We start from the raw sequence: 23,163 nt of genomic DNA on the forward strand, positions 1-23,163 counted from the left end.
AGAAGAGAATAAATGAAGTGTTTGAAGAGGTGAGGCAGTTTAGCCAAACGAAGAGTAGTTTCCTGTGGACCTGAGATCTTCAGGCCTTTGAGGAGCTGTTAGGGACAACAGGGATCTGTGTGGCCTCAGGGAGGAGAGCTGAGATCCAAGGATGGAAGCCATAGCGAAAAGGAGTTCCGACATGCAAAAACTTTCTAAGAGCCATGGTTGTTTTAAGAAGGAAAAGATAGCTGTGATAGGTAGTGAGCTCCCCATCGGTGGAAAGTTGCAGTCAGGGGCTGCGTAATCATCTGTCAGGGTGCGGCCCAGGGTCTGGGCCCTGAGTGGGGGTGGGGCTGGAAGGCTGGGACGTGGAAGGCTAGGGGGTGTGAGGGGGTGTGAGAAGAGCGGGGTGGGTCTGGGTCGGGAGTGGTAGCTACGCTAGGTCCGCCCGCGCCCAGTCGGGCCCCCCACGTGGCCGCTGTGGCCGGGCTGCGCCGGGCTGGGCCAGGCTGGGCTGGGCGGGGCAAGGCCAGCGGTCGGCTGGGAGGCGGGCGCGAGGGCGGGGAGCGGCGCGGAAGCCGGGCCACATAAAGGAGCGGGCGGCGCGACGGGGGCGGCTCTTTCCTGGGTGGGGTTTGCGAAGTCGTGGCCCGTTAGCAGGAAGCCGAACAGTCGCCCCGACGCTACTGAGGACCCAATCTGAGTCCCCGGCCACCCGAATCCGAGCCGTGTGTACTGCGTGCTCAGCACTGCCCGACAGTCCTAGCTAAACTTCGCTAACTCCGCTGCCTTTGCCGCCACCATGCCCAAAACGGTGAGTGCCGGGGTGGGCGCTGTCGACCCCAAGGGCTCTGGCTGAGCCTCATAGCCCTTTGCTGATGGCTGAGGGCTTGGCCAGTCACCGACCCGCCTGGGACGCCGCGCCCTCCGCCATAGCCTAGGGTAGGGAGGGGACAGGAGTGGGAATCCTGGTCTGGCGCGCCCTCAGGGGTTGAGGGGTTGTCCAGGCTGGAAGTTAGGACAGGGCGAGGCCTGCCTCTTTCTCAGGTTCCAGTTCCCTGTGTCTGAGATGCAACAGTGAGGATGGCCTCGTTGGGGCCTGGGGACTCCCCTTTCCCCTGACGGGCCATGGGCACAGAGGAGAGTATTTTGGTCCAGAAGACAACACTTCCCCCAACTCAGGAATTGGCACCTTTCAGGGGCAAGGCTGCCAATGTCCAAGAGGGGCCTTGGGAAGAGAGAAGCAGGGAGGAAGGAGGGAGCCGCTCGGGGCGGATCCCACACCCCCACTCACCTTTCCCACAGCCTCACCGGGTGGCTCCAGCTGTTTTCCACTAGGAGGTGAGGAGAGAGATGTGAGGAAATCGTCATCGAGGCTGCACCCGAGAGCACCAACACTTCATTAGGCACCAGTCTGAGGAGAGGCCTACCCTATCTCCTGGGAGAGAGGATCGGTTTCTCCCTCCTCTCCACCCACAAATCCCTGCCCCTTCCATTGCTTAATGCCTCTATATCTCCTCCTATACCCGCAGGACTATTTTGTGTAGTGTGGGCTCACTTGTCGTCGGGCCACACCTTTCTAGAGTGGTGGTTGATTTGGGGATGCGTCTCCACCCCACTGGCTGTTATGAGAGGAACAGAAGCCTCCTGGGAGTGGGGTTAGGGGGGCCGGATGCCCAGGAGGGAGGAGGGAGGAGGAGTGTGCCTGACTAATGAGCTCTGCTTGCTTTTGTGCAAGTCATGCCAAATGGCTGCTGGGGCCATTCCCTTGCTCAGAAAGGCCTGGTGACTACTCTGGCTTGAGTCCCTTAGGCCAAACAGCTTGTTGGGCTGGCCTAGGCACTGCAGTGCTCCCAGAAATGTCTTCCCAGGACTACTTGAGCTTTGTAGAGGTGAGATAGTGACTAGTAGCCTTGGAACGGGCTGAAGGCCCCTGGGATGAGACGAGGCAAGTTGGGATCCTAACCTTTTGGGTTTGTGATGAGCTTTGGGTGCCACATTACTGTATACCAGCCTCACTGCCAAGTCATTCTTGCCTTTCCAGAACGTTGTCCTTCAGAAACACCAAGGTTTCAAAAAATGTGTGCTTTCACTGTCTATCTCCTTTAGATTACTTGTGGTTTTAGGACATGAGGCTTTTACACACTTTCTTCCCAGCTCCCCTGCCCTCAAGGAGAGAGTAATGGTTTTGGAGACAAGGGAAAATACCCCATTGTCTGCCAAAACAGGATTATAAAGATCCTGTCAGGAGCGGCTCTTTGGGTCTCTCTCTGTGGTTGACTCCTGACTCCTCTTCAGGTGTGGGTTTGCCTGAATAGTTGGGTGGATCTCTGGGAATAGACATTGCTCCATGGCCTTTCTTCTGTAGTGGCATATCTCATCCTCAATTCTGCCATATCTCACCTTGAAACACAACTTCATGGGCCTGGAAGTTGCGTCAAACTTGCATGAACCATCTCATCTCAGTCAAAGTGGCAAAGAAGACAAGATAGTGTGTTTATTGTTTTCGTGGGAATGGAGAGAGATTGGAGTACAAGCTGTAGTCAGGCCTGGAGTAATGAAGGTGTCTAAATACTGAAGGCATTTTTATGCAGATTAACTGAAACCTGAATTAAATTGGAAGGAGAGGGCTGAATTTTGATAGACTGGAAGCATTAGAGAATTTTCTATGCTTTGACTCAAGGAATGGTCAACTTTTAGGAAAAACAACTATATGTCTGTTAAGGCCATAGAATCTTAACCTAAAAGGGACCTTGGAGACTATCTATTTAGTACAACTCTCTTTAAAAACAAAAAACAACAATAACAATAACAACAAAAAACTAGTGAGGATATTGAGGCCTACAGAAAAAGACCTACCTGAGGGCATATGGTGACTGAGCCAAGATTGGGGTCCAGGCTTTCTGATGCTCTTCTGATTGACCCTCTATTCTGACCCAATGATTGAGTTCTTCACATTTGAGTTCTCTTTCTTGCTCCAAACAAATTGCCCATGTTCTCAGAACTTTATGGTCCTCAGATAAAAGGAAATGAGTAATTTGAGCAAAGTGGCCAAGGTTGGCGTTTGTGTCATGTCTTGGTAAGGTTCAGCAGTGTCACCAGGTGCCTCCTGTTACTTTTCTTATTCCTCATCCCAAAGTCGAGCTGTTTAGGGGTACATCCTAGTTCACTAAATACGAACCAGTAACTTTAATGAAAAAAGGAAAAAAATTTCCCTTTCTCTGCTTCTTTTTCATTGATGTGCTTTAAGCTATTTCTATCGTATGACAGACAGAGAAGAGTAGTGGAAAATCAAACTCGTTCATTCATATGAAGCATGTCTACAGCCTATCTAGGATCGGTTTCACTTTTATAGCCAATTGTCCCGCCTAGTCAGCCCAACCTCCCCTACATCTGTTAAAACATGCTGGCTGGGTGCGGTGGCTCACGCCTGTAATCCCAACACTTTGGGAGGCTGAGGCTGGTTGATCATGAGGTCAGGAGTTTGAGATCAACCTGACCAATACGGTGAAACCCCATCTCTACTAAAAACACAAAAATTAGCCTGGGTGGTGGCACGTGCCTTTAATCCCAGCTACTCAGGAGACTGAGGCTGGAGAATTGCTTGAACCTGGGAGGCAGAGGTTGCAGTGAGCCAAGATTGTGCCATTGCACTCCAGCCTGGATGACAGAGTGAAACTCCTGTCTCAAAAAAAAAAAAAAAAAAAAAAAAAGCTCACTACCCGCCACCGCCCTTGCCTTCTTGCCATTCCTTGGACTCTGCTTCTGGTTGCCAGTTTCCTGAGTCTGCTTTAGTAGCCAGAATGGAAAAGCTTATTAATAGCCACCTACATCTTCTGGTGATGATGACAGTTTTATATATATATATATATATATATATATATATATATATATATATGTGTCTGTGTACATATATATATATATATATTTTAAAAGGGCTTTTCCTCTCACTGCCTTCTTTAATTTTTTTTTTTTTTTTTTTGAGACGGAGTTTCACTCTTGTTACCCAGGCTGGAATGCAATGGCGTGATCTCGGCTCACTGCACCTCCACCTCCTGGGTTCAGGCAATTCTCCTGCCTCAGCCTCCTGAGTAGCTGGGATTACAGGCACGCGCCACCATGCCCAGCTGATTTTTTGTATTTTTAGTAGAGATGGGGTTTCACCATGTTGACCAGGATGGTCTCGATCTCCTGACCTCGTGATCCACCCGCCTCGGCCTCCCAAAGTGCTGGGATTACAGGCGTGAGCCACCGTGCCTGGCTTTTTTTTTTCTTTTAAGATCACAAAGGCTTTAAGGCTCTCTTGGATTTCCTAAAAAAAAAAAAAAAAAAAAAGATGGTGTTGTGAATTTTCAAGATGTCCTTGAGTTTCTGGTTTCCTTTTTTGGGATTTATTAAGTTTAGTATTGAAAAGGCTCTCCACCACTATGAAGTCCGATTCCTATCATTGTGTAGATGATGAAACTGAAACCCATGTTATGGGGAGACTAACCTAGAGTGAGGCAGTATGCCAGTTGCAAAACTAGGACTTGAATCTAGGTCTTAGAGCATTAGTCTTGGTGAAACACCTCTTTGATCTGCTGGGGTTTTAGCCATAGATCAACAGATCAAGGGAAAGATAATCAACTGTCATTTGATGGGACCATCAATGTGAGCAGACAAGAGCCTAGCTCCTTGAAGTATTTGAAGGTGTCTAGGTCGGCATTCAGCTAAACTTTAACAGGGGCTATGTGAATTGTTTATTCTCCTGCCATTCCTAGCATTGCTTGAGCCACTCGAGTGGCACTAAAGTGGTACTTGGTAAATAGGAGCCAGAACCTCAGTCTTTTAACCCTTGAACCAGCCCTGCCTGCAGACTTCAGGGTGGGGAAAGGATCAGGAATAGAGGTTGTGTGAGAGAGGATCCTGCCATCTTTTCACTTTGATTCTTAAGTTCACTTGGCCCTTTGTGAAAGTGTAGATGATACAGACAGAGCAGGAACCATCTTGGGAATTTCCTTTAGCCTTTTCTTTGAACAGCCATCTAGGTAGGGAGGGGCTGGTGGGGCAGGAAGGCCTTTGTGGGACCCACACCAACTAATCTAATACTCTCTCGTGTTAGGCTTGGAGAGGGAAAGGCAGCTCTTTGAGTCAGTGATAAAAGTAGTATTGACTACTAATCTAACTTTCCGTTCTCTAGCTGCCTGCAAACAGTAAGTTGTTTTAGAATGTTGTTCTTACCTTCCTCTTACCTCCTCCTTCAATGGAACTGCTTTACTGAATGATGGAGCTGGAAAAGATATTTGGGAGTCATCTAGTCTATTCCCTTGCCTCCAAATCTAATTCTCTCTGGATGAGATAATATGACAGTTACAATTATTCTGAACTCTGTTCTAGTGTTGCATGGCAACAGCCTGTCTTAGGTCCCTTTGTATCTTTCTGACAGTTTCCCCCACTGGAATTTCTAGACTCAGGGTCCCCAGAGGGGAGACACTACCAGAGTTAGGCCTTTCATAACCGTAGCTGCTGGAAATTTGGCATTGTTACAGATTGGAAACAGTCTTGTCTCTGATCTTTCAAAGATAGACTTGAATTTATCATGTGCCTCTTTCCTAACTCACAATCTTTTTTTTTTCCCTGCCACCTGCTCCATTACTTTGCTTGCAAAGAGGAAAAAACAGGGTCCAAATGTGGTCTTCTTTGGGGTAGTCTATTGGTTCAAGTGAATGGGATGGTCTTTTCATGATTTACTGGCTTTGCTGTCTGTCCCTCCTCCCATTTCATGCTTTATAGAGCTGAAAAACTTTTCAAGTCCAGGTTCTAATTTGTGGTGTAGAAGTTGTCACTTTGGAGGGTTAGTTCAGGATTCCATGAATTTGGAAAGTGGGTGCTGGGAAATGGTAAGCAACACTGAACTGAGAATTTTTCTTCTCTTTCCATATAAGAAGAATCGCTCCTGTCCTCAGTAAAGTGAGTCTAATGAAGTGGGTCTTTAGGCTAGTCTTTTCTTCAGGCCTTCTGTCTCTAGCTTGTCGTGACAGAGCTGTACCAGTGATGGGTAAACTCTAGGAACCCCTCCAGTACTGATGTTTTTGAGAATCTTTATGGTATAGCATTGAGTCTCTTATTTGTATGTTCATTCCTTCAGACATTCTTTCTTCAACATTTGCACACCTTCTATGTGTGAGGCAGTACTGTAAATAAAAATTGAACAGTACTTTTAAAAATGTATCCTCTTTTCCCATTATACTTCTGGAGTGCTGTTTCTACTTCAGTGCTGAGTTCAGAATGGATTGTTTCTCACATGGAGTTAGCTTGTTTCATTAGTAGATCCAAGAAGAATATTGGCTTGAGTACTCTTAGCCATTTCTTCCTGAGTCAATGAAAGAGAGAGGGCTTGTCTTTCCTTACTGCGGAAAGAAATAAACCAAGTGAGATTATATTATGAAGGCTGTGAGTTGACTGAAAAGCTCTGGACAAACACCAGAAGCTTCATACATTTCCCTGCCATTCTTCCCACATTTTGCAGTGCCTGCCTGCCTGATAGTAGAATAGTCCCTTTTATTTCTGCTGAAAGGCCGGGAAGCTACTAGATTATGTTTTAGATTTTCTTCTAACATGGTGAGTGCGGTAGTTAGATATATTGGTAGATATTGAGGCCTTCCTAAGGGCTTCTAAACAAGCCTAAAGTATCTACTACCAGTGAACTGAGGACTGGCTATTGTGGAGTACAGCATTTCAAAGGCATTTGCCCTTAGGGCAACCCAGAGCTTCCCTAGCCTTAAGCTTTCCTTTATTTAGCTGCTGGATGGGCTGAGTTTCTCAAAGGAGTGTTTCGAACCACTGAACAACTGAGTTGGCCTTAAAACTTCTGTCTCAGCCTTTATCTTCTTGATGGGGGCACTGAAGTCCAGAAAAGGAAAAGGATTTGAGTGAACTGGTTATAGGGCCACAACTAAACCCCAACTTGCTTGGCCCCAGTGTAGGGGAAGGACATTGAATGCCTACCTTCTAAATGGCACTCACTGTGAGGTGCTCAGTATCTTCTCTCTCTGTGCTTGTGGTTACTTGACCATGGAGTTATGGTCATGGGAAGAGTAAGTTCTTCTGAATGTGCAGAGCTGACTTCAGGCGCTTCTTTATTTGGAAATGGTTCAGCCTTTGACCTTGTCTCAGGAACTCTTTGTAGCACTTCCCAGGAAGGTAAGTGTTTTGCTTTGGCTTGTGAAGGGTGGTGGAAGGCAGATGTGTAGGCTGAAGGGAGGTAGAAAGAGGACACTAGTCACATTTTTCTGCTTGAAACTAGGTCTTACTGTTCTAAGAAACTTTAGGGAGTAGAGTTATTTTTTTTTCATCATATTCATAACCACGGGGATTAGGCAGCTTGTTCGAGATCACATAAAGTTGGTAATAGTATTGAAAGGAGAACTTGGATTTACTAATTCTGATGTTAGTGATCTTCCACTGGACTTGGCTGCCTTGGAAGAATGACTTTCTACCCAGAGAGCACAGACTTCCAGAGAATTGGCTCTGCGGTGATTATGTTAGCAAGATGGCTACAATGGAGTTCCCCTAAAATGATTTTGCTATAGCAGGATTTTCTGGGATCTCCAATGACTGTCTTCTCTTCCTGCCCACCTCTCACCCCAGTTCCCTGCTTTCTCTTTGCCCTGTTTAATTTTGAGCTCTGACCTCTTTGAATTCTGACTCAGTGCTCCAGCTTGACCTGCCCCTTGAGTTAGGAGAACATCATAGCACTTTTTTCCAATTTAGTGATAATATTTGCTTGCTGTAGCAAATTGAATGCAGACTGGAATCTCCTGGCTTCAACCCTCACCACTCACTCACCTCTAGGTGCTTATAGGCCAAGCCTGGGGCACGTAGCTAAAAAAAAACCTTCCAAGCCTCCATGGAAAGGAAGCATAGAGTAGTGTTGAAAAACAGACTCTGGAACTAGACTGTTTGGACTCAAATCCCAGTTCTGTGACTGACTAGTTATATAGTCTTGGACAATTTATTTAACTTTTGTACCTCGTTTTCCTCAACTATAAATAATAGTAGTACTTATAGGGTTGTTGTGAGGATTACATGAGATAATTTATTTAAAGGACTTAGAACTGTGCCTAGAATCTAACAAGTGATACACAAATGTTACAATTATTTATTGAATTACTATATGCCTAACTTTGTGCTACATCAGAGGGATAAGAAAGAAGACAGGAAGTTGAATTCTCACCATTTAATGAGTGGTTACTATGTACTATTTACCATAAGGGATAGAAATAAATGAAGGGATGATACAATTGCTGCCTTCAAAGATCTCCTGTCACCTATTTAATTGGGGATTTAGGGCCAACTCACTTAAAAACGGTTTGATTTCTACAGGTTTTTGAGGAGAAAGGGTTTGCTGGGATATGAACAGGGCCTTAAAGGGTGTGTACACTTGGAAGCAGTGGTCTTTCTGGGTGGGAAAGTGATGCGTTTTTGGTATATGGGCATAAACCAGATTACTCTAGGCCGATGCTCTCTTGAAAGTGAATTTCTCTGAAGTGAAGGAAAGCTGAGGTGCTGACTGATTTAAGGGGGGCCACAGAGACATAGATATAAGCATAGATGAAGCTGCTCTTTCCAGGGTCATTTGGAGCCAACAGTCCTTTCTTAATTGGTAAACAAGAGCCTGTGGGGGAGACTATACCTTTGGTTTTCCAGAATTGGGCAAATAAATTTTTTAAAATGTTACTTTTGTTGACCAAGTAGGTATGTGAGAGGGTCTTTTCTTCATGCTTCCAAATGAACTAAACCAAAGAATAGAGCTTGGCGATAACTCTATGTCAGTACCCTAGAAACGGCTTTTAGTTCTCCCAGTGATTTTGCTATAAAATCAGGTATTGGGGAAATGGTGGAGATTGAGGGGGGAGGATTTCTCAGTGTGTGGTTGTTAGAGGTGGAGGAGCATGATGTTTTCTGGCCAGGGCACAGCTGCAGTATCTGGATCTTGAATTTGGAGAAAAGGCCTTTTGGGCAACTTTCAAAGCACAGCCCTTTGTCTGTGCCCAATGGCATAGATACTAGATCTGATACTCCTTTCAATGGACTTGTTGTGGCATAAGGTAAGTGTTGACATAGCTCCTAGGCCACTGGTATAGCAAATGGCTCTGTGCTTGCGTAATAGAACTGTTTTGCCAGTTATCTTCTGTGATTGGTGACTTCAAAGATTGAAGTTTCTTCCCATTCCTTCTACCTTATAGGAATTTGATAAGATACTTTGTGCATCCAGGGATCAGATCCTAATGAGAGAAGAGTTGAGATGTAACAGTTTGGTGGTACAAAACAAGATACAATCCTGAAAATTTTTTTCCTGGGTATATATTTGGGAAGTGACTGGGGCCAAGGCCTAAGATGGGGAGCAAGACATACTTACCAGGCATGATCAATATTTCCTTCCCTGTCGTTAGTCTTGATCTTCCTTAAATACCTGAGAAGGATCAAGTCTTATTTTTTCTCGAGTTGTGTGTTTAGATAAGATTCCTGATCTTGATCAAGATTACTTTCTTGATCTAATCTTCCTTCCTTCCACCCATGATTTCTTTCTTCCTTTTTTTTTTTTTCTTGGAGTTTCTGTTGCCCAGGCTGGAGAGCAGTGGCATGACTTCGGCTTACTGCAACTTCCATCTCCTGGGTTCAAGAGATTCTCCTGCCTCAGCCTCCAGAGTAGTTGGAACTACAGGCATGTGCCACCACACCCTGCTCATTTTTGTATTTTTTTATTTGAGATGAGGTTTCACCATGTTGGCCAGGCTGGTCTTGAACTCCACCCACCTTGGCCTCTCAAAGTGCTGGGATTAGAGGTGTGAGCCACTGCGCCTGGCCAATCCATTTCTTTTTCCAGAATCTCAGCCTGGATGTTTGATGAAATACAGCAAGAGCCTCTTTTTTATCTGTTGTAATTTTTAACTGAGGTTGACTAATCTATGGTATGGAGTTGAAGGGTGAGGGTCAAGGTAATAGTCTGGGTATCATTAGTTAAGTTGTACAAATCTTTGCTATTTTCAAGGGTTTTAAGTGAGCTAAACTCCTCTCTAAACATTCTTGTAGATACTTGTGGGAGACTGACTAATTCCTTTACAAAGAAGAAAAGTCATATAACTTATTTGCCTTTTAATTTTTTTTCTCCGGCATGAAAATATCAGCAGTATTAGAAATAGGCAAATGGAGGTCAACTTCGTGGCTCATGCCTGTAATCCCGGCCCTTTGAGAGGCCGAGGTGGGTGAATCATTTGAGGTCAGGAATTCGAGATCAGCCTGGACAATATGGTGAAACCCTGTCTCTACTAAAAATAGTAAAAATAGCTGGGTGTGGTGGCAGGCGCCTATAAGTCCAGCTACTCAGGAGGCTGAGGCAGGATAATCACTTGAACACAGGAGGCAGAGGTTACAGTGAGCTGAGATCACACCATTGCACTCCAGCCTAGGTGACAAAGCGAGACTCTGTCTCAAAAGTCTTAGAAAAAAAAAAAAAAAGAAATATGTAAATGGAAAATCACAAAACCCCCTCCCAGGTGCCTTATTCCTCTTGGTGCCTGGACCATTGTAGGTCTAGCATACGCTTGGTGGGAACATCTGCCATTTGCTTTAGGATAACACTACGTCTTTCTGCTTTGAGTACTTGAAGAGCTGCTCCAGCAGGGCCTGATGAAAATCTAGCCTAGTTGCCTTTCTGTCTGCCATAGCCTGGGCATTTTCCTAAGGTTGGGAGTTTTCCTTCTGGCCTTAGGCCAGTTGCCAGAGGAAACTGATGACTAAAGGCTTCCTCCCTGCGACGTCAACTTCTGGAACCTTTCCTGATGATTCCTACCAGTGAAGTCTGCCTTATTTGGTGATTTTCTCCCCCCTCAAGTTACTCCCTCTCCTTGCCACCCCACCTCAACTAGTCCTCTGTTCTCCTTTGGTACAGGGAATGCCTTCTTCAAGTTTATACAATACAACCTGCAAACTTCTTTTCTCCTTGTTTAGAGTACTAATATGGGGGAGGAATGGGGAACAAGAGAGGAAGATGGGAGAGCTCTGGAATGACTGTGATTTCTCCACCCTACTTTCTTATCTCCCCTTATCCTCTTGACACTGCCTGGTCACTCCTGTCCAGCTTCTTACTTAGATCTCTTACAGTCTAGGAGTGGTCTCAATTGGCCTGAAGAGGTTCAGAGTGCGGGGGTGGGATGGGCCTAGGGCTTTCAACATTTGAAACTATTTCTTTGGAGCAGGTAAAGCCTTCCAGTTGGTAAAGCCAACTAGTTCTTTATGTATGCCTGTGGTATGCCTAGCCTTCTCACTTGGCTTTCCTGGGTGGGCTGAGTCAAGGTCCCTCTACCTTCCCTTCCAAGTCCTGAGCTTTCTAACTTTAGGTTAGAAGAGCTGAGTTTTTTTTTTTTTTTCTTTTTTTTTTTCTTGAGCTGAGCTTTTGACACTTTCAGCTTGGGACACTTGTCTGGGTATCTTTTAAAAAATGCCTTATAGTAAAAATGGTACAATGGAAAGAAGAGTGAGATATTTGGCTTTAGTCTCTGCTTGTGTGACCTTGGGCAAGTCACTTTTATGAGACTTAATTTTCTTATCTACAAAATGGAGACATTAGCTTTTTCTGACCTTCTGAATATCTATGCCCAGTCTTTAAGAGGCTAGGAAAGGGTTCCTAGGAAAGGGTTCTTAGAAAGCATGTAACAGAGCAGAGTGGTGACTTTTTGAAGAAGCTTGCTTCTCCCATTTAGAATGGCACTGAGTGTGTCATTTTCTCCTCTAGCTATCAATATGTAAGCAACCGCCTCTATTTCAGTGAGCTCTGCTCTGGATCTACCTACCACAGAGCTCGCTGTGGAGATCCTGGCTTGGAGAGACAACTGTTGACTGCATGCTTTGGGTGGGGCCTTGGAGTCTAGCCTGCAGACTACAGTTGCTGGCTATTTTTGGTCATTTGTGACTCAGGAAGAATAGAAGACCCTTGGATTTGTCATTGTTCCATCAGGGAAAGGGAAGACCAAGAAACAAACCAAAACTGAGCGCATATGAGATTTGACTTCCTTTACTCCCTCCCTCACAACATCCCTCTTTGTCGGGCTATGAAATTGCTTTTGAGTGAGTCTTAAATTGCTAAGCTCCCTTTCCCCTTCCTCCATCTGAGTCATTGTTGACTATGTTGCCCTTGGATGGGGATAGCTAGGTGATGTGGGCTTGGGTGGAGCAAAAGGGAGAATTTCTAGTCAGGAAGATTGCCACACACCTAGTGTTGGGCTTTCAATTGATCCTGTATTTTACAAATATGGTTTCCTTTGGTGTTAGTCCTGGAGATTAAAGGAGAGGGATTTCTGAATTTTTTGTGAGGGCCTACAAGGCTGATAGGGAATAAGCAAGTTTCTAGGAAAGGTGTATCCTTGACTGGATATGTTTTTGCCCGTCCTCTACTGCCTCCTCCTTTTCTTCCTTCTCACTGACATTTTATCCAGTGCTTGCTTGTGAAACAAGGATCCCACACTGGATCTCAGCCACCTAAGAGTTGGCCATGAACATAAACATTACCTTCTCTGAGCCCCCTGGAGGAAGGGCAAGAAGAAGTCTTGGCATCTGTTTTCTTTCCTTTAGAAACAAATTTCTTGGGCATCCTTGGGCAGTTTAACCAGAGAAGCCTTAGTTGGGTAGTGCTGGGCAGTGCTGTTAGGGGGAAGATTCTTCTCCTACACTGAGCTGAAATGGCCTTTGGGCTATGCAGGAGCTTGCTGCTGTAAGCAGCTGCCTTGCTGAAAGCTTCTCATTCTTCCTAGATGCCTCACATGGGTTGTTAGTAATGCCAGTTGCAGGTGGCAGATCCAAATGACTGTTGGTTCGGGAAGGTAGGCAAGCAGGTGGAGGAAGAAGGAATGTGAAGTCAAATGGAACAAGAGTGGTTTTTTATTTTCATATTTCCCCTTTTTGTAAAACTCAGCATGGCGTATGACAAGGTTTAGCTAATAGAGAGAGAAGTTGTGTATAAATTCATTTTTTTTTTCTTTTTTTTCGAGACAGAGTCTCACTCTGTCGCCAGGTGCTAGGCTGGAGTGCAGTGGCACAATCTCGGCTCACTGCAGCCTCCGCTTCCCGGGTTCAAGCAATTCTCCTGCCTCAGCCTCCCGAGTAGCTGGGACCACAGGTGCACGCCACCACGCCCAGTTAATTTTTGTATATTTAGTAGAGACAGGGTTTCACCATGGTGGCCAGGATGGTCTCGATCTCTTGAACTTGTGATCTGCCTGCCTCGGCCTCCCAAAGTGCTGGGATTACAGGCTTGAGCCACTGTGCCCAGCCGTATAAATTCATTTTAACATGGAAATAATTATTTGTATTTCTTGTCACATCTCACATATGTACCTTAGTTTTCGATGGTGCAATCATAGTATACATAAAATAGTTATACTTCTGCTGGGCGCAGTGGCTCATGCCTGTAATCCCAGCACTTTGGGAGGCTGAGGCGGGCGGATCACGAGGTCAAGAGATCGAGAACTTTCTGGCCAACATGGTGAAACCCCGTCTCTACTAAAAATACAAAAATTAGCCGAGCGTGGTGGCATGCACCTGTGGTCCCAGCTACTCGGGAGGCTGAGGTGGAAGAATCGCTTGAACCCAGGAGGCGGCGGTTGCGGTGAGCCGGGATTGTGCCACTGCACCCCAGCCTGGTGACAGAGCAAGATTCCGTCTCAAAAAAAAGAAGAAAAAGTTATACTTCTTCCCCCCACTTAACACGTCACTAAAAACTTAGATAAATGCCATTTAATTTTAAGAAATGAACATTCTAATGGCCTTGTAAAATTCCATTCAATGGCTATGCCATAATTTAAAACCATTTTCCTTTTGGGATAGCATTTAGATTACTCCCAGCATTTGCTAGTATATATGACATTGCCATGATGTAAAAAGAGAAAATGGAAACCTCTCAGCAAGGCCTATACGGTGGGCCCTTTGTTACGTCGTCCCATCCTAGCTTCCTTTCCCGGCTCAGCTCCCATTTATTCCCACATGTATGCTATATGGTAGCTTTGTGGGATCAAAGTTTCCCAAGTAAGCCTGCCAGTCTTTTTTTTTTCTTTTTTTTCAAACATCTTTCTCAGGTTGAATTTTTTTGTTTTGTTTTGTTCTTTTTGAGACAGTCTCAACTCTTTTGCCCAGGCTGGAGTCCAGTGGCCCAATCTTGGCTCACTGCAATCTCTGCCTCCTCGGTTTGAGAGATTTTTGTGCCTTGACCTCCCGAATATCTGGGATTATAGGCATATGTCCCCACACCTGGCTAACTTCTGTATCTTTTTGGTAGAGACAGGGTTTCACCATGTTGGCTAGGTTGGTCTTGAACTCTGGGCCTAAAGTGATCCATCTGCCTCAGCCTCCCAAAGTGCTGGGATTACAGGCATGAGCCATTGTGCCTGGCCATGAATTTTTTTTTTTTTTTTTTTTTTTGAGACGGAGTTTCGCTCTTGTTACCCAGGCTGGAGTGCAATGGCGCAATCTCGGCTCACCGCAACCTCCGCCTCCTGGGTTCAGGCAATTCTCCTGCCTCAGCCTCCTGAGTAGATGGGATTACAGGCACGCGCCACCATGCCCAGCTAATTTTTTGTATTTTTAGTAGAGACGGGGTTTCACCATGTTGACCAGGATGGTCTCGATCTCTCGACCTTGTGATCCACCTGCCTCAGCCTCCCAAAGTGCTGGGATTACAGGCTTGAGCCACCACGCCCGGCCGCCATGAATTTTTTTTTAACTGTGGTAAGAAATGCCATACCTCTTCTTTCTGCTTTAGCCTATGTTCTTTTCTTCAGCTTGAAATTTCAGGTGCCTCTTCTTCACCTTCCCCCTACTCCATGTCGCTTCCATTGGAAACTTACTTTATTACTTCCAGGTAGTATTAGTTTTACAATCTTCTGTGTGCCCATTGTACTTTGTAAGAACTTCTGTTATGTTATTTACCATGTGAAATTGCAGCCATCTGGAATCCTAGGCTTACTCCTTCATTAAACTTATGGATTTGGAGGCTTCTAGCTCTTCCTGCCTCAAGAAGGTGCCAGGTGGACGTGGTTAGGAATAGACAAACCTTTGAGGATCATTTGGTCAGTAATATATATGTTGAGGGAGAAGCAGTAGCAATGAATACAAGGGATGCAAGGGATCCACTGACCCTTGCATCCCTTGTATTCATTGCTACTGCTTCTCCCTTGGATCAGCACCTGGTAGGGCATACTAGGCACTAGTAATAAAGAAAATACGCCTTGGAGAAAGGACAGGTGTATTAGCACCTATAGGGAAGAGAGGCCTGAGGGTAAGTACAGAGAAAGCCTAGCTGGCCTTGAGTCACCAGTGCAAACTCTGAAATCATTCCAGACTTTAGTTCCCCATTTGTGGAATGGAAAGAGTAATAGCACCCCACTTCTTAGGGTTATGGTGAGGATTCATTCAGTGCACTAATGTGTCTGCAAGTGCTCTGTGAGGTGTGAGGCACAAAGAAGATAGGCCCAGGACACTCCAGTATTTTTGTTCCAGTTGGCCTCTTGAAGTTCTAGCCTACATATGATTCCAGTCAAGCCTCTGAACCCAGAATGCCAGATGTTGCAGTTTCTCTGAGCCCCCTATAGGTGCCCCTACAGCCTGGTTTTTTGAAGTAGGAGGTATTCAGGGAAATACCATCTCCCCATTTATTTGAGCAGCATGACTCCAACTGGCCCTAACACAGCCCTACTCATGAATGACCACAAGTGCCTGGGGAGGGAGGTACCACCTTCACCTTAGCTCTTTAGTACCAAATAAGAGGTATAGAGGGTTTCCTAACATCCCTTTAGCTGTAGGTAGAAGCATAGAAGCTGCAGTGAAACTGAGCACCTCTCAGGTCTTCTGGTCCAAAGCCTGCTATGCACTGTGGGAAGGACAGATCTTCATGTCTGTCACTAATTGTATACTCTTCAGAGGCATGCCCATCTCATCTGTCTTAGGAAAACAGCTCATGAGGAACCATGTAAGCCAAATTCAAGGTCTTTGAGTGGAGAATCTCAATTAACTGCTTTTTGTTTTCACCGCATACTACCCATGGCTTCTGTTGTTGTTGCGACCCATGGTTTCTTGCTGCTGCCTTAGCCATTTGCATACCCCCAGTCTACCCAAGGATTTTATGTTTTGTAAGGAAGCAACTGACCTGAGCCAGTGGAAGATCTATTGGTCAACTTTAAATCAACATGAAGAAGGGACTTGCTCAAGATCACATAGTGAGGCAGAAGCAGAAACTAGTATTGAAAGCAAGACTCTCAGGAGTGTGTTCTTTTCATTATATCAGTCTAGCCCACTAGAGTAAGCTTCATGAGAACAGAGATGGTTTCCCACCATCCATTGCATCCCCAGTACCTAACACAAGGTACCTAACACAAGGTACTTGGGATACAATGGATGGTGGGCATAAAGTAGATTCTCAACAAATATTTATTAAATAGATATGTTAATAGCTACTATTTTCATGTTGGAACTGTCTTCTTTAGACTCCTTTAGCTAGATCTACCAGACAGCTGAACAACAATTCCATGGGTTCACTGGAAAATACCTAATGTGGACCCAGGTGAGTCCTGGCAGAATGGAGCAGGGTAGAGCCAGGGAATGGGAAGGCATTGCCTCTCTTGTGCACCTTGGAGAAACTGTTTATCTGTGAGTGGTCAGCTTGTTCATAGCCATTTCTGCTGCCTTTTCCCACATCTTCACATAATACAGTAGTGTTCATGTCAAGTGGGAATATTCCAATCAAAGCTTTTTGTGGATTCTAACAGGCAGCCATGCAAGCGTTTCTGTCCAACTTTTTGAAGTAGCTCAAAGTTTGGCTGTAGAGTACATATTTGAGACATTAGTTAGTTTTTTTTTTTTTTTTTTTTTGAGACGGAGTTTTGCTCTTGTTACCCAGGCTGGAGTGCAATGGCACAATCTCGGCTCACCGCAACCTCCGCCTCCTGGGTTCAGGCAATTCTCCTGCCTCAGCCTCCTGAGTAGCTGAGATTACAGGCACGTGCCACCATGCCCAGCTAATGTTTTGTATTTTTAGTAGAGACGGGGTTTCACCATGTTGACCAGGATGGTCTCGATCTCTCGACCTCGTGATCCACCCGCCTCGGCCTCCCAAAGTGCTAGGATTACAGGCTTGAGCCACCGCGCCCGGCCAGTTTTTTTTTTTTAATTAGTATTATTTTTTGTGTGTATGCTGCTCCTTATGGCATGGCCAGCAGGCAGGGCTGCATTGAATAATTTAATCCTGAGAGGTTTGTGCACCTGAGGTTTAGGGATTGGGTTGGCCCCTGTACTGAGGCATAGGGAGAGACAAGCATAGATCAGGGAGGATAGCAAGGAAGTCCAGAGATCATAATGTTGGGGCACCTATTAGCTATCCACTCTTGCTATTGCTACTGTTGCCACCACCACCACCACCACCCAGGCTGCTTTAGAGCCCAGAGCTGCATATCTTTGCAGATTTGGTATGTTCTGGCCAAGGGAGGCTAATTTTGTAGGCAGTAGGAGGTATTTTCCTCCCATCAACTCCAGACAAAGGGGTAAGGCCAGCATTTGAGAAGTGTAGGTTTATGCTTACTAGGTAAGGTTGGCTGTCCTAAAATAGAGAGAGCTTCTGAAGGTCACCTAGTCTTTAAAGGACATTTTCCGTCTTTTCTTTTTAATACTGAGCTAGACACCATATAAGGAAAGTTAACAGACACACTCTCTGCTGTGTGGTAGGACAGATTTAAATAAAGACAGGCTTTGTTTTACAATTTTGGATTAATTTTTAATTATGAAACTAATGCATATTTGTTGTAAGAAATGAAAGAGCATTGAAAAATATAAAGCCTCCTGTCTTCTGCCCCTGACTGTATTCTCCAGAGGCAACCACCGTTAACCAGTTAGTTATGTGAACATAGACTCTTTTCTTTTTTCTTTTTTTATTTTTTGAGATGGAGTCTTGCTCTGTTGCCCAGGCTGGAGTGCAGTGGTGCAGTCTTGGCTCACTGCAGCCTCCACCTCCTAGGTTTAAGTGAGTCTCATGCCTCAGCCTCCCAAGTAGTGGGGATTACAGGTGCCCACCACCACATCTGGCTATTTTTTTCTATTTTTAGTGGAGTTGTGGTCTCGCCATGTTGACCAGCCTGCTGTTGAACTCCTGACCTCAGGTGATCACCTGTCTTAGCCTCCCAAAGTGCTGAGATTACAGGCATGAGTCACTGCTCCCAATCCATAGACTTTTTTTTCATGCATTTGTACATATATGCCTTTAAATGCACAGATAGTACAAATCCATATTGTTTTGCTTTTTAAACTCAGTAAGTGCTGGCCATATTTTAATGTCAAATTCGATTTTAAAGTCTGCAGGGGCTCATTAATAACAAATAGGTAGAACACTTTTAAACATTATTATTTTTCTTTTTTTGAGGCAGAGTTTCGCTCTTTTTGCCCAGGCTGGAGTGCAGTGGCGCAGTCTCAGCTCACTGCAACCTCCGCCTTCCAGGTTCAGACACTTCTCCTGCCTCAGCCTCCTGAGTAACTGGGATTACAGGCACATGCCACCATGCCCGGCTAATTTTGTATTTTCAGTAGCCATGGGGTTTCACCATGTTGGCCAGGCTGGTCTTGAACTCCTAACCTCCAGTAATCCACTGGCCTTGGCCTCCCAAAGTTCTGGGAGCCACTGTGCTCACCCTCCCCGCCCAATTTTTTTTTTTTTTATAGAGACAGGATCTCACTGTGTCACCCAGGCTGAAGTGCAATGGTGTGATCATAGCACACTGTAACCTTCAACTCCTGGGCCCAAGCAATCCTCCTGTCTCAGCCTCCTGAGTGGCTAAGTCTACAGGTGCATACCCAGTTATTTTTTTTTTTTTTTAATTTTTTGTACAGATAAGGTCTTGCTATGTTGCCTTGGCTAGCCTTGAGCTCTTGGGCTCAAGCAATCCTCTCACCTCAGCCTCCCAAAGTGTTGTGTTTTCAGGCGGAAACTACCAATGCCTGGATAAATGGGTGGAACAGTTAAAATCTACATGAATAAAGGGGCCATACTCTGCATTAAGTGGAAAATAAAGAGGAAGTAGTTAGGATTTTTCTGTCTGAGAGGGAAGGCTTTTTGAAGAAGATGTGGTATGTGGACCCTTCTGTTGAGATGAAAGATGTTGGTAGCTGCTCTCCTTTCCAAGCTCAGTAGGCCCCACCTATAGAGATTGCTTTAAGATCCTGTGTCTAAATGATCTCAGTGGAGTGACTAGCAATAGGATAAACTTGTTTTCTGCTCTTAGCATGGTCCCCTTCCTGTTCTGTGGTTTTGCCACTTCAGGGTGGTTTGATTCCAGATAATACCTGACTGAGAACCCTGTGCCTCAGACGACCGCTGGCTGTTGGAACTGTCTGAGGTGAAGGAAAGAAATTTTGTGAGTGTACATATGTGTGTGTTTGTGGTAGGCATACATGCTTTTCTAATCTCCAAAGAAGAGCAGTGGAAGCTGATCCAATGGTAGTGGGTTATCAGATGGTAGTTATCAGATGGTTATCAGATGGCAGTGGGTTATCAGAACTTATTAACATTAGTGTCACTCCAGTTTTTTTCTTTTTCTATTTTCTGAGACAGTCTTGCTGTGTTACCCAGGTTGGAGTGCAGTGGCATGATCTTAGCTCACTGCAACCTCCATTTTCCATGTTGAAGCAATTCTCATGCCTTAGCCTCCCAAATACAGGCGTGCGCCACTGTGCCTGGCCAATTTAAATATTTTTAGTAGAGCCAAGGTTTTGCCATGTTGGCCAGGATGGTCTCAAACTCCTGGCCTCAAGCAATCTGCCTGCCTTGACCTCCCAAAATGTTGGGATTGCAGGTGTGAGCCACCACGCCCCAATCAGTAAAGTTGGTATACAACTTCCCACTGCTAAATTTGACTGGCTTAAAAAAAAAAAAAAAAAAAAAAAAAAGCAAAGAAGAGCTGTGGAAGGGCCTGCCAATTATCAGAGAAGCTGGATTAGAATCCCCTTTCCAACAACATACACGTCAAAGATTTTGTCCAGGTGACAGAAAAGTAGAATTTTGCAGAGCACTCAGCTGTAGCTGATCCACCAGTTGAATAATTGAGGAAGATAGTTATTTTGAAATACAAATAAACATGATATATTTTGAAAGAAAAATTCTAGCCTAGTGGTCACTGGTCCTGGTCTTAAAAGCTTGCTAGCTTGAGTGTATTGATCATGTTGAAGGAGCCAGGCCAGTAGAGGAGAAGCAGAATTACCAGAAATGCTGGCTCTATTCTGCCCACTCATGGCAGGCCCCACCCTTCTCTTGTCTTTTTATTCCCAGACTTCCACAGTGGGTGTGGCAGAGTTCTGCTTGCCCAGCCTTTAATCCTGGAACCTTTGCTACCAGAGGTTGACCCTGACTGGGCTAGACCCACAGGCCACTTACAGGCATTATATTCCCTTCCCCTTCAGACAAACAGGAAGCTGCCTGCACACTCTTAGTGATTGGCACTGTCAGAAGCTTTATGGGGCAGGGAGAGCAAAACTTTGAGATCAGGCTCCAAAAGGAAAAGGAAAAGGAAATGACATTTTAAATAATTTCCTGGGTTACTTGAGAAGGTGTGGATCCACAGTATCTCCAGGCATTTATTGTAGGCCAGGCTTGTAGGAATATTTGTGTTTCCATACTTGGTGTTTTGACTTTGGGGAAGTCCCTTAACCTCCCTGAGCCTCCCCTTCTCCCATTGGTAAAGTGGGAATGATAATGTGTTAACCTTAGAATTGGTGGTGGGAAACTTGGATAAGTTAACATTGGAAGGCTCTGAAATGTTAGCTCTGTAGAAAATCAAGTGTACAGGATTCAGGTGCTCAAAGAAGTTTAAATCATTTTTTAATAGTCTCTGTTGACAAAAGTAGTAGAGTATGTCAGTAGATGAAAGACTTTTTTAGCTCACCATTAAGAATGGTTATGATCCTTAAAAGGGTGAGCCTCAGTTATCAGAAAAAGTCCTCTTCTGTGGAACAGCTCATTTATAGACCATTTAGGACCAATGAGGCATTGCCACATAATCATCTCTTAACTATCCACAATAAAACTCTCTTTTCAGCTACCTGTGGACTGCCTATTCTAAATAAGGTGAGCTCAGGGAATACCAGCTCTTCTGATAGTCTAAATAACACATAATTAGTTATGCACACCTGTCCCAGAAGTTCCCAGGGTGAAGAGGTTAGGTTGCTATTTATGAGTAATCCATAGAGTATTACTCTTATGTTGATGTGGGTAACTGACCTTCACTATAAGGCAAATGGTTAACTTTGCACTATGGAGCAAGGAAAGTGATAGCCTTGTATTTCTCAGGTCATTTGTGATCTCACTGACCATCCCTGCAGCTGTGAACTCAGAGGCAGCACATTTATGAGAATGGGATTGGAAAGGAGGCAATCCTTCAAAGATTGGAGGTTGAGAAGACATGGTTGAGTGTGCCCTGCATAGAATTTTATTCAGGGGAGAGTTGAGTAGTTCTCCCTTCACTATACTCTACTGGGACTGTCCTTTGGCAAGGAGAGCCAAACTTAAAGAAAATCTTAAAAGAGCCATTAAGGATCTCTTGGTGCAAGTTCTTCCGGAACCTCTAGTGATTTAACAACCCAGAAAAGGAAATTCTAGGATTAGGAGGCTGGAAAGGAGTTATAAGTTTAGGGGATAGCTGCCCATTTTCCAAATAGTTTTCTCTTTAAAATAGCCAAGTCAGATGCGAATTGAAGGAATCTCTTCATAAGTTGGCTGGCATTGCCCTGTAATACTCTTCTAGTGTCCAGCTAATGATAATTCTCTACATGTGTAATAAGTTTCTTAGTTGTAAAACTCTTACTATTACTGTGTCATTTGGTATTCATCAACTCTCTTCAGTTGGCAGGTTAGGAATTATTATTTTTTTTTAATTTTTAAAAATACAGACACGGTTTCACTATGTTGACCAGGCTAGTCTTAAGCTCCTGGGCTCAAGTGATCTGCCCACTTAAGCCTCCCAAAGTGTTGGAATTACAGGTGTGAGCCACCACACCCAGCGAGGAATTATTATCTTTACTTTTACATATGGGAGAACTGAGGCTCAAATACTTTAAGTGACTGCAAAAATTACTCAGCTAATGAGTAATGGAGACAAGGCTTGATTGGGAGACAGAAGACTTTGGTTTTAGACTATACATGGGGTGGAGTGTGGGAAGGGAAGGCAGTGTTGTTTCATAAAGGCCTGGACTTAAGCTCTGGTCATGGTTAGGTCAGAGTTCTGAATCTAGAAAGGGAAGTTTCAGCTTTAAACATTTGGCCCTTCCCCCATTCCAATGGCTGCCCAACCTCTCTTCAGTTTCTCTTCTAAAAGATCATAAGTCAATACTAATGTTTAGAAAGAATTCTAGCACTTGGGGGCTGTGTGGGGATGGCCACCTGTTATGTTTGTGTTCTGCCTGCTTGGGGCCTGGCCTGACTCTAGTTTTGTAACTGGCTTCCTATGTAACCCATTCTTGGTAGTGTCAGACCACTGCCTTCAAAGCTAGTTGTTTTTTCCACCTGGTTGAGCCAATAACTTATTTAGTTTTGCCATGCTTCTGGACATATAGGAGTTGCTTGTTAGTACGGGAGAATTGTTTGGGGGGCTGCTTAGACCTAGCTAATGTAGGGACTTGTTTGTTCCTTGGTGGGACCAAGAGCATCGATCCAACTTTTTGTTGAGAGGAGGAGGTATTAGAGAATAATGGAAAGGGCACTTTTTTAGTTGAAGAGCTGTTGTTTATTCTGGGCCCTGCTGTTAGCTTTCCAGAGGAATCTTGACCAAGACCTTGCTCCTTTTTGGGCCATAGCCTGTTCCACAAGAGGTTGGTCTGGCTAATCTCTTTTTTTTTTTTTTTTTTGAGACGGAGTTTCACTCTTGTTACCCAGGCTGGAGTGCAATGGTGCGATCTCGGCTCACCGCAACCTCCGCCTCCTGGGTTCAGGCAATTATCCTGCCTCAGCCTCCTGAGTAGCTGGGATTACAGGCACGCGCCACCATGCCCAGCTAATTTTTTTGTATTTTTAGTAGAGACGGGGTTTCACTATGTTGACCAGGATGGTCTCGATCTATTGACCTCGTGATCCACCCGCCTCGGCCTCCCAAAGTGCTGGGATTACAGGCTTGAGCCACC

At 44.9% G+C, this 23,163-nt stretch overlaps 1 protein-coding gene across 2 annotated transcripts in view; it reads left to right on the top strand.

Annotated features, from left to right (window-relative positions):
• Positions 1-584: 584 nt before the first annotated feature.
• MSN (moesin) overlaps positions 585-23,163 on the top strand; it is an 80,380-nt gene continuing 57,801 nt past the window's right edge. The window contains exon 1 of one of the 2 annotated variants that reach the window (XM_003940944.4): positions 585-796. In XM_003940944.4, the coding sequence (XP_003940993.1) occupies positions 785-796 (12 nt within the window). In that variant the 5' untranslated portion in view covers positions 585-784. Of the gene's footprint in view, positions 797-1,732; positions 1,875-23,163 lie in introns of those variants that run through there. The other variant, XM_074391800.1, reaches the window with a different exon arrangement.

The sequence above is a fragment of the Saimiri boliviensis genome, chromosome X (genome assembly GCF_048565385.1).
Source record: "Saimiri boliviensis isolate mSaiBol1 chromosome X, mSaiBol1.pri, whole genome shotgun sequence".
Taxonomy (NCBI): Eukaryota; Metazoa; Chordata; class Mammalia; order Primates; family Cebidae; genus Saimiri; species Saimiri boliviensis.